Raw genomic sequence first — 11,701 nt, 5'->3', positions numbered from 1 at the left:
TCAAGTGATTGCCTCATACTATTTACATAAGAGGCATTGTTCTGTACATGAAAATGTACCCTAATATGATGAACTGGGTGCAACCATCTAATCAAGCAATAAGAAAAAAATCTGTAATCAACAGCAGCCCTAATTGTTTGCTTAAAAAAACTTGCAGACACATACTGAGTGTCTTTCCTACACTGTAAATTCAACACCAAATGCACTTGAAAGCATATTGGGGTTGCTCTCTAATAATATTTGAAGTTCAGTATAATCATTTTATAATACTGCTTATATACTGTAGTATATGAATTGTGGCTGTGTATTTGTTTGCCTCCCACAGAAGGACATTTTCCACATAAACCATTCAACTGACTGCTGTTTTTGAATGGTTAAAGAGGATCATTTTATTATGTATGTAAACACATATTTGTTTAGTTAAAATAGGGGAGGTGTGGTGAGCAGGGGGCCTGCAATGTCAGATCTTGCCTAGGGCACAATCTAGACTAGACCCAGAACTGCAGACCCGCATTAAACATTATTTATTAAGCTTAAAGGAACAGTCTCCGCTGGTTGCCTGGCAACCCTTATGGCGAGGAACTCACTGCGGCTGCCCAAAAAATAATCTGCTATAACCCCCTATAACACTCTTGTAATTTTTACACTTTGGTTATTGTACAGATGAAACAAACAAAAGATACAACATGTAAATTAGTGAGCTTTAGATGTGCTGGTAGGTGGATTTTGTTACCTTTGGAAAGACCCAGGCTAGCTTGTTTCAAGTCTTTAAGCTAAACTAAGCTATGTGGCTGCTGGCTGGGCCACAACGAAAACAACCAATCAGAGCCAAGAAAGATGGAAAGATCATTTGGGTTGATGGCATGAAAATAGTTGATGTGTCTCATTTCCAGCATCAGCATTTTATGGCCTGAGAGCAACAATAACAATAATAGTTAACTATCATTCTTTGTTGTTTTTGCTCAGGCTCGTGGATTCTTGCAAATGCCTTTAGATTACAGATTATCTGTCTCGTGTACTACTGTCAGGATATAGTGAAAGTTTCAGCAAATATGAATGCTGCTTCAATACGTTATTTTTCAAATCAGTATAAATGAATGTGCAACATCTCTAGATCTTTCCCTGACCTTACCATACTGTAGTTGACAAGCAGATATTGAATTTTAAAGGTCCAGTGTGTAGGATTTAGTGTCATTTAGTGGTGTAGTTGCAGAGCTGTGGTGGCCACGAACTGCAGGAAAATTGAACCGCCCCTATGTAGAGTCTCAGTTGGGTTTGTCCGTTCTGAGCTAATTTAGAAACATGTCGGTTCAACATGGCCACCTCTACACATATCTTTAATGTAAGGCTACGTAGTGGTGACATAATCCAACCAATCAGCTGTTTTTATAGACATTTTGCTTGAGTTTCCACCCAATATAAACTGTCATCCTAACAAAGAAACTGTGTGTTCAGTCCTTTTTTGTGTCATTTATTTTATGCATGTAGCTATAATGTTTACTTCCTATACAGTAATGAAAAGTCTTCATTGTTGAATCAATCTGTTTGTAACTCACTCAGAGCCTATTTAATGTGAAAAGGGAGCATCAGGAGCAACTAAACTCTACAGAAATGATGTCAACAACGTCACTGTCAAGTCATTGTTTTTTGTTGACAGTGTCCCCAAGGGAATCATTAGTTTTCTGCTATTATTTAACCATCACATCATTTCAGCATTATATTCCCTGGAGAAACAAGAGCAGCATCATGTAGTCTTTGTGTGGTGGGAGTGACAGCTAAGTGTTAACAGGATGGTCCATGAGCAGCAGCTGTCTTCGTCTTCGCAAGTGTCTCATGTTCCAAGTTTGGTGCACCCATGGGTACTGGTTCACTCCATCTCCTCACACCTGCAACATCACACTTATAGCAGAAAAAACAAGGACAAGGAACTTAACTCAGCTTTCCAACATTAACAGTCTGCCTGATGAGGGCTGTTTTTTCACACTTATACAGAAGACATGAAAACAGCCAAGATAGATAATGCATATTACTCTGTAATACATCTAATAATATCTAATATCTAATATCTACTAATAAATGCTCATTCTTAGAGTAAAAATACACTTTGTACACACTTAAAATGATGGAATGATCCATTTATTTAGGCAAACCATTTTAGAGTTGAGGCAAGTTTTTTTTTTTTTATTGTAATGCACAGAACAGACAAACCCAATAATGGCTCTACATAGGGTCTTTCACATTTTTCATGGCCACCGTAGTGTCTCCTACATGCTTTGAAGGCAAGTGGGATTCAGTTTTTGATAACCATCCCACAATTCAAAGTGTCTGAAATTTCAATTTACTACTAACTATAGAGGAAGACAACTTGTGGAACTAGTAGATGGGTCATCTAGTAATCTGAAGGTTTCTGGTTTTATTCCCGGCTACCCCAGTCATTGAGCTTGATACAGACCTGTCCTTGAGAATTTCTCTTGATGCCTGTGCCGTAGGTGTGTGTGTGTGTGTGTGTGTGTGTGTGTGTGTGTGTGGATGACCTTAGTATCATAGTGAGCGCTTTGGATAGCTCCTGATGAGCAGGTAACCTTGCATAGCAGCCTCTGCATCAATGTATGAATGTGTGTGTGAAGCACTTTTACTGTTTGGTAGAGCAGAAAAGTGCATTTACCATTTATAGAGTAGCACAGTGAATGAGTATTCAAGGGAGTATTTCCCAAATGCCTTCCTCATTGTACTACAATATAAACTCACACAAACTACTCCAAATAAAGTTTTTATATATGTCCTCTATCACCAGCTTAATTTAATCAGAATTTTGGTCTAAGGTCGAAGAAGAAATAAATGCTATTGAAATTAGGGAATGTAGCGATATGTCATGAGACTAAAGTGACAGTTTGGACTCTGACTTTAACCTCAGACTCAATGGGGACATTGTGGGACAAATAAAGGAATATCTATCTATCTATCTATCTATCTATCTATCTATCTATCTATCTATCTATCTATAGTCTGCAGATAAGGTTGGTTTCAGCCTTGTCAAGTATTTGCATTTCCCAATTCAACCACAAGATGATGCCAGATCCATAATATGACTGTGTGTGTTAGATTATTTTTTAGGAAAGTCTTTAAGTCTTCATTATTCCACTAACACCATTCATATTGGTTTTACACTTCCTAATGCAGCCACTTCACAAATGGTGGCAGCAGACCACACATCTTCCCCATTTAATGATATTTCCTCTGACCAGCTGTGTCAGCTTTTCTATACTGCACATAAGTCCTCACCCTGAAACGGAAGTCTGGTATATCAACAATGCATACAGTCTATTGCTCACCAATGGTGCACTCGACTGTAATTAAGTCGAGGCCTACCTTCTCACCTAATCAGCCCCTCTGGGCTTTTAGAGGCAGGAGGTCTATCCCATACAATTACTGCTTTTACAGGAGGAGCTCCTATATTTGAAAACTGAATTCCCAAAGTAACCACTTAGATTATAATAAAAGTCTGAGACATTAGCCTAGGTTGAGGTAGTAAGTAGCTTATAATGCTGGTATTAAATTAGTTATAACAACACTGACAGACATGGCACACAATTATTTGTTGCAGCACCACAGGTTAGGTAAGAAGGTGTGTCTCTCTTGTTCACCTAAACAGGAGCGTGTCTATGGGGTGGCCTGGGTTGGTAAGGGCTGACATGATGTGTGTCACCGGTTGATGTCAGTGTCTGTCATAAATTGACTTTTTGTATCCAGTTTAAAGCCAATTTTTTTACAATACACTACGTATTTGTCGTTTTAAACTATCTTTTAACCAGATTAAGGATTTCACTCATCATCTGGATATCTTAAATTATCAGAGTAACAGGCTGAGCAAAAGTTAGCTGCAGCTCGGCTGACAGGACGTCCGACACTGATTTTTAAGGTGAAACTGCTTTAATCAGTGTTTTACAAGTTTTAATCAGTGGGTCTGACATCTGTGGCTGTAATACTTCCAAATGTTCTGTTTATCGTAAAAAAGACAATAAACTATAAATCATTAAAAAATAAATCAGGGGTCTGTTCGTTTAGAGAGGAGGAGACCTCTGTGGATAATTCAGCTAAAAATCCTGAATGATACACACTGAAGGACTCCTACTGGCAGAGAATACCAAGGTCAGTATCACATCTTTCCCTGAGTTTGTACTTCTATGGCTACCGTATCTTCTTAAACAACCTTTGAACCACTCAGATTTATCTTGTGAACTCCAGTGTTGGAGCCACCAGTTCACACTGTCCACATGTAACAATAAGTAAAAACACAAAAAGAAAATACACACTTTCTCTGCAGTGGTAAAAATGTTTTAATGGAAAGTATTCATTTAAATTTACATTTCATGAATGGAATTACTGATGTTTATCATTTTATCTGTTAAAGCACAATTTGATTATATTGATCATTGCAACCTTTTTTGTCCACAAAACACCTTTTTATAGAAAATGTTCTGTTGTGAAAGAGAGAGGAGGAGAATTCCAAATATTTATTCTCTGAATTGATCAGAAATCACATGAAAGTGCAGCTAAACTGAAATAGCTGCATCTTTGAGAAAGAATGATACTTCATGAAACCAGATTATAAATGTGAATTTATATCAGACCCCTTCAAACCACAGAGGAATGTAAAGGTACCTTATTCTATAAATGATCTTCCTTCATGCACCCCTTCAGACAGACACACTGTAAACAACACACAGGTCTTCTCATAAATCCATTCCTGAATGACACAGAAAGGCACAGCAAAATAAAAACGACATATCCTCTAGGAATATCACAGGCTGCCTTAACAGACACATGATCATAAATCTGAAAGTGATCAATCACATGGGCAAGTGAGGCTCCTCTGGATGCCTGCGGCTGATACAGCACTGCCTCCATCCCCCCTCCATTCATCCATTCATCTGGTTTACTCTGCTGCACCACGTTGCCTGCGCTGGACCACTTCAGTCTGGGATAGCACACACCATGAGAGGTCCATTTTGTGAAAGGTCCACTTTTTCTTGGCATGAGGCAACGATAGTAGAGAGCTCAGAGGAGAGCATCCATCGGTCGGACAGCGGTGACTCATTGCGCACGGTCAGTCAGTCAGGGTGCTTGAATTTTGCGCTTTTCTGAGGAGGATCGATACCTCTAAGACCCATATTCTGGTGGAAGGCGTGGCTTGGTGTCACCGACACAGGGTTGATTTTCCATATTCATTTCCAGGGTTTAGCCTCTCCTCACTGACACGAACGCGCCAACGGCACCCAGGAACGGGACATAAAGCACCTCTCAAGGTAAGCCATCCTTCCCATTTTCATTAGACTGTGTTTTCCTTCGTGTCAGATGTTCAATTTGTCCGCAAGGTCATATCAAATCAGCAAATATCAGTGGCCTCTGAGATGTTCGGGTGGGACAGGACTGCAAATGTAGGCTACAGTACATGACATAGATCTTAATTGGCCCGAAGACACTGCGTGCAGCACTTTAATGTATGTAATGTTTTTGCGGCTGGGCATGATTTCACATTCTGCATGCACTCTTTATGTTATTTTTCTAAACTGCTGCAGGGAAACATAAAGCACAGACACCAGGGCGTTTTTAATTGTTGAATGTCTAATTGCAGTCAGGATATGCTTTCCATAAATATTTGCACTTTGACAACAGACACGCAGATCCATAGTGGGAGAGCACACACAAATGGGCTGCACCTGCCCATGACCCAAAACAGTAGCCTACTATTCTGTTTTATTCAAGTCATACTTAAAATGATTGGTTCAGGTCACCAGTGCACTTAGAGATAAATGATTAATCATTTAAAATAAGACTGACAGGAAGGATTATTTTTTATTTGTGAGTGATCTAGACATAAATGTGGCCTGAATGGAAAACAATTTATTATGTTTGTTGTTGTCCCTCCCAAAGAGGGGCAATGTGGAGACATGTGATGATGCTTGTGAATAACTCAGAAGACAATGCTGGGTTTAACAATAGTTTCATTGAGATGAACTGCACATTATGCAGAATGGGTTATCATCAGTAATGTCGCTGAAATGGAAATGGCCAACTTGCTCTCTGTGGATCACTGAAATCAATCAACCGGTGGGTTCTTCCAGCCTATAGGCTGTTTTGTATGATTGAAGTCTTGATCACAGTGCAATTCATTTGTCTGACTCCAAAGGGTCAGATATCTTAGATGTCTGCTGAGTGCTGGCACATTGCTTTGGCCCAGATGCTTTTACACTTTTAGGAGACAGGCTGTGATAGAGTCATTCATCAGGCCCAGGATGAAGACATTTGTGAAACTGTAGGTCAGTGACTAGAATTTATACTAGATTGATTGCAAGACAAAAGAGGATCTGAAGACACATACACGTTTTTGGCTTTCAAACCTTTTCGGGTTTCTGTCATTAGAAGTGCAGTCACAGAAAAAGGTAGTTATAGTTAAGATTATTGTGATTGTTTTTGGCATCTTGCAGGGTTACTTTTTAAAAAAGATTCTCTTAAACTAAAATTGTTCAAACAATTTCAAAGATTGATCACTGATTTAGAGTAACACTGCTATAAAGTGTGCCATTTATAATAAAACACAGCGATGAACATTCAATTGAACTGATAAAACAAGATCACAGGGGTGAGCCCCCTCCGTACTCTGTAACACTGATTATTCTGGATATTTATGGTAACTTCAGATGAAAATTGGATGCTACTGCCAAGCAAACACATAAATTAGGAACCAGACAAGACTGTTGGGTCCAATGAAACTCCACTGAATGTGGAACATCCACGATTCTTAATCAAAAACATGTTTTATCTTTAAGCCCTTCCAGCCTACATATGTCAAAGTCTGACTTCTGTACTTTGCTACTTCGCTTCCAAGTTTGTAAACTTTGCTTTACTTCAGTGACTCTGACACAGCACTCTTTAGGGATTACTCCCAGTTATTAATTATTTATTTGTAAAAGTTGATCAAGCAATTTGAATTTTACTTGTTTTAAGTGTAGGTTTATTTATTTCTATAGTGTCTTATCACAAGCAAAACATGTAGTCGTCTACACTCCACATTACAGTGATACAGTGATTTGGAATCACATGTATCAATCTTAATTCAAAGCAGTGGTTACATTAGGCAAATGCGGGTCATTGATTGTTCTGTTGCTCTGCCTTTATTCTAACACAGATTTTTTTTAATGCATGTTAATGACTTTGCAAAGAAACTACCTGGAATTATAGATTCAATTTACATAATGCTCATCTAGGCCTGGACTCCTGACTCCATGAGTCTGGTTTCATTATTTTGGTATAAATCAAGATTAAGTTGATACAAAATGAAGCTCTATTATTAAAAACAAACTATATCTGTTTTTATTTTCCTCCCTTAGGAAATTGCACAAACTGACTGGTATTGTGCATCTGTTTTCATCTTTGGATTACGGCAATATTTAAAGACTGAAACAGTGAATCCAGCATGGGAACTAACCCAAAAAGGACAGTGACAGTCCAGATGGTGCCTCAGCTGGCTGTGGTGGACACGCTGGGCAATAAGGAGCCTAATGCCAACTGGGCTAAAGAGCCCAACCTCAAACTCTCTCAGGTTTGTCCAAACCCCGCCCTCACATCTCCTGACCACAAACAGGATAACTTATCTCTGACTGCTTCTCCGGCTAACACCATCCCACATACTCAAAAAACAGCCTCCAAGGGAGGTAAACCAGTTAGCAGCGCTGTGTCAGAAAAACCAGCACCAACTAATGGAAACCAGACAAAATCAGAGGTTGTGACAGGTGGAGACCAACAGATGCCCGACCTGTCTCTAACAGGCCACGGTGTGGGTGAGGCAGGAGGTCTCCAGAGGGATTCAAACGCTAATGTGAAAATGTTAAGCCTGGCTGAAGAAAAGGATATCTGTAAGGCCACTGTGCCGCCTGCTCTTTCAGCGTCAAAGGTTGACATGCAGACCAATGACTGCAGAATAAAAGGCCCAAGTGCAGCAGAGGGAGAGTGTGCACAGATTACATCTTCAGTCAAAGCCACAGCACGAGAGGACAGAAATAAAAATCTTTCTCCAAATGATAAAACTCTTAAAAACACCTGTGAATTAAGGCTTACAGCAGCTGAACCACAACACGGTAATAAAGGGAGTACTTCAGCTCCCACAAACAAGGACACTGCCGTACTACAGAAATCTCAAGAGCCTGATCATATACGTAGCTGCTCACAAAGCAATGTCAGTCTGCAAGAGACACCCAAACCTAAACAAAGCATGGAAACTACTGCTGCTGCTCCACTTAGCTCCACTACACCTCCACCTATGAGTAAAGAAGCAGAGGCCGGGTTTACAAATAACAATTCAAGTTCAACACATCCAGAGAAGGATTTGTCACCAGTAAAGAAACCTCAAGTCTCCTCAGATAAACATCAGCCAGTGTCTTCACAGACGGACTCCTCTACTCTGCCCCAGGCTATGCAAAACATGGAGGCATATGGGCAGGTGGCTGAGGAAGTCAGCCAGACTGACACAGCTGCCTTTGAAGGACAGCAGCAGCAGCAGCAGCAGCATTGCAAGCTGTACAGGGAGGCTTCGACAATGACCTTATCCCTGTCAAATACCCCAGTCAAGCAGTGCCATGATATGGAGGTTCAAGCGGTGGCTAACACGTGCAGTAAGGCTGTGGCGACAAGTCCGAGCCTGTTGCCTTTCGCTGTGCCTTGCAGTCCGAGTGGTGGTGCAGTCCAGAAGGAGGAGGCGCAGAGCCTGGCTGTAGTCTACCAGGTTGACGGCGGTGTGGGACTCCATCAAATGAACATAAGCCCTCTATCCGCCTCTACTGATCCGAGGTCAGAGAGACTCACTGTTGAGGCGGAGATGTGCCCCAACAAAAATGCCGGCATGGTTTTCCAGTCAGAAACTTTGTCCCATGAGCAGGACAAAAGGCTAGGAGCAAAGCCTAAAGACCCCGGGTCAGCTCTCTGCAACATTCAGCCAGTTTATCAAATCAACATTGAACACAGCAACCACAAGGACCAAGGAGAGACAGGTAACTCCCAATATAAAACGGGAGGTCAGACATCTGCAGTGAAAACAACCGCTACTGAAGCTCCCTCTCTCAAATCAGGAACACCCCCAGAGACAGCCGGTGCTACCAAGTCTGGATCTGCTGACAGCAGCAAAGCTGCACTGTCTCAGGCTGCTGTTACAACCAAGCCCAGCCAGGCCCTGCCAACAACAACAGCAACAAACATTACATCAAAGTTAGGGCTAACTAAAAATAAAGCTGGAAGTCCTAAAGCAAAGGCTAAAGCTGGAGGTAAAGCCAAGACAAAGGAGACAAAGTCCGGCAAAAAGAAGATAGAGCCGGAGAGAAAGGAAGAAGAGGATGACCAGTCAGAGAAGGAGAAAGGAAAGAGCGTCCATGATGTCGTCTGGGATGAACAAGGGATGACTTGGGAGGTCTACGGTGCTTCTGTGGACCCAGAATCCCTTGGTTTTGCCATTCAGAGCCACTTGCAGTGCAAAATCAAGGAGCAAGAGAGGAAACTGATAGTCCGGACCTCCTTGCGAAAGTCAGTCTCTGGTGTCGACTCGCCGCAACGTGGCAGGAAGAACAAAAGGAGGCAGCAGAACATTTTCAGGTCAATGCTGCAAAATGTCAGACGGCCCAACTGCTGCGTGCGTCCCCCTCCCTCCTCTGTCCTCGAGTAGCACAGCACAGAGGTAGCCAATGTCAGACTCCTCCCTTTTCCTAGAGGTCAAAATGTTTGTCCTTCCCCTCATCATGATTGCAATGCCAAGTGAAACATTAATGGTGCGACGATCCCTGTAAGTAAGTATACTGGAGTGTTGTAGCATAAAGAGTCAAACTATTTGTGATGTTTGTGATCAAAGAAAGTAGGAAATAGATATATAAACATGAACAACTCAAGACTTATTTTCTAGAAATAGATACGATAAAAAAAAAGAGAAAATAATTTTTGAATAACAAAGGCAATAATAGTGAAATGCATGTATATTAGGCAATTGTATGGCCTAAAATGAAGTGCAAACCTTCCCAGTAAAAGGCACTGATCACGGGGTACACATATTACTTAATGTCAGAATATTTGTGCAAATATATTAAACCAACATCTCCTTACATTTGGTGCATTTGGTATATGTTTTTGAGGTGATTTGGGGCCCTATATTTATAAGATTGCTGTATTTTCTTTTGATGCACATTTATTTTTAGTGGGTGATTACGTTGTGCAAAAAGGGACTGTATGCATACATGCGCTGTTTAATCTCTGTTCTTCTTTGGTTTTCTATTAAAACAACAAAAAACGAAGTTGAGCTTTACATATTCTTCATTTCTGACCTCTTGGAAAAGACTTCAGGCAGGTATAGCATCCCCGTTCTTAAAATTTTTAAGCTTCTTTTCAGAAGTTTTTTTTATTTATTTATACAAACAATACAATGAACACACACACACCAACCAAAAACCACACAACCAAACATATCATCAGGCCCAACAACCTGAATAATCAACAAAACGTCAAGAATTACTATTAAAAAAAATGTAGATAAATAATATATGATAATAATAAAGGTAAATACTTTATCTTACTTACAGATAAATCAAGACATTTTTGAAAAAACATTTGTGGCCTCTCAAGGTACATAAAATGTATTTCTTGACAAAAAGGTAGGGTTTTACAGGAATTAAAGGTCATAAAAAAAATAAAACCTGGATAATAAAAAGATAAATCACACATAGATAACTCCACAAGATAGTGTTTGTGTCTAAGCCAAGTGCTCATGTCAGGGGAAGTAAGATCAGCAGGCGACCTCAGCGCAGTCCACAGGAGATGTAAGGAAGTGTGAGACTGCAGCTGAGAGTAAAGGTGCAGTAGGTTGTAGACTGCGCTGGATAAATGTGTGTCGAGTTTAATGAGTCAGTTTCTGATCTCTAACGAGATCCCAACTATTTACTTTTGATTGACAGGCACCCCAAGTTACCCCATGTGGGCCTAAAGATTTTATAATCAATGAACGCTTTTACATGAATCCAATAATTAGATTTGTGTGAACAGAAGATCTCTACCGGGTTGTTTCAGCCAGAGGTTTCAGTGCATTTTGCAGTTTTTTAGGTCAGCGAAGAACAGGAGAGATCCAATCTTGGGGATATTTCTATCTATCTCTAAGATGTACTGTTGGATATTGCCTTGTTGTGATGTAGATTGAAATCATAGATTTTTAACAGGTTATTTGAAGTAAGTCTATAGTCATAGGAGAGGAGGCTGAAAACTGGTTAATTTTAACTGAAAGCCTAATGGACAGTTTTAGTTTTATCTGCACCGAACAGAATGGGCAGTTTTTATTGCCCATTGTACATTGTATTGTCAGTAATGGAGACCTGAGTGCATAATAGAAGCTAATATAAAAAAAAGTTAATGTAATTTAGGTGTAAGAGCAATGTTAGGATACTAAGACTTTCTAAATCAAACAGAAGATGAAATCAGAAACAGAAAAGATTCCCCTGAAAAAAACACAACACAGTTGTAAAATTTTTGGGGGTTTAAAATATTGACAATAGTCTACTTTTGCATGTATTTCTATTTTTATCTTCATCATCATGTATCATGCATAAAAGTAGGCTATTATTGATGTATAATTCATGCATGAGGGTGATTCATCACTAATTCACTTAAATAAAGA

The 11,701-nt window shown here is 40.0% G+C and overlaps 1 protein-coding gene across 1 annotated transcript; it reads left to right on the top strand.

Moving 5' to 3' along the window:
- The first annotated feature begins 7,391 nt into the window (after window positions 1-7,391).
- Window positions 7,392-10,233, top strand: gprin3 (GPRIN family member 3). Its single transcript, XM_035660589.1, has one exon. The coding sequence runs from the start codon at window positions 7,478-7,480 to the stop codon at window positions 9,710-9,712; it is 2,235 nt and encodes a 744-aa protein (XP_035516482.1). The 5' UTR covers window positions 7,392-7,477; the 3' UTR covers window positions 9,713-10,233.
- The last annotated feature ends 1,468 nt before the right edge of the window (window positions 10,234-11,701 follow it).

Source organism: Morone saxatilis, unplaced genomic scaffold, assembly GCF_004916995.1.
Source record: "Morone saxatilis isolate NCDOM2014 unplaced genomic scaffold, NCSU_SB_2.0 Contig17, whole genome shotgun sequence".
Classification (NCBI taxonomy): domain Eukaryota; kingdom Metazoa; phylum Chordata; class Actinopteri; family Moronidae; genus Morone; species Morone saxatilis.
Note: the sequence above shows the minus strand (reverse complement) of the source record. Positions and strands in the feature narration are given on the sequence as shown.

Coding starts and splice junctions, on each gene's coding strand:
- gprin3 (XM_035660589.1), top strand. CDS start 7,478: ATGGGAACTAACCCAAAAAGGACAGTGACAGTCCAGATGGTGCCTCAG.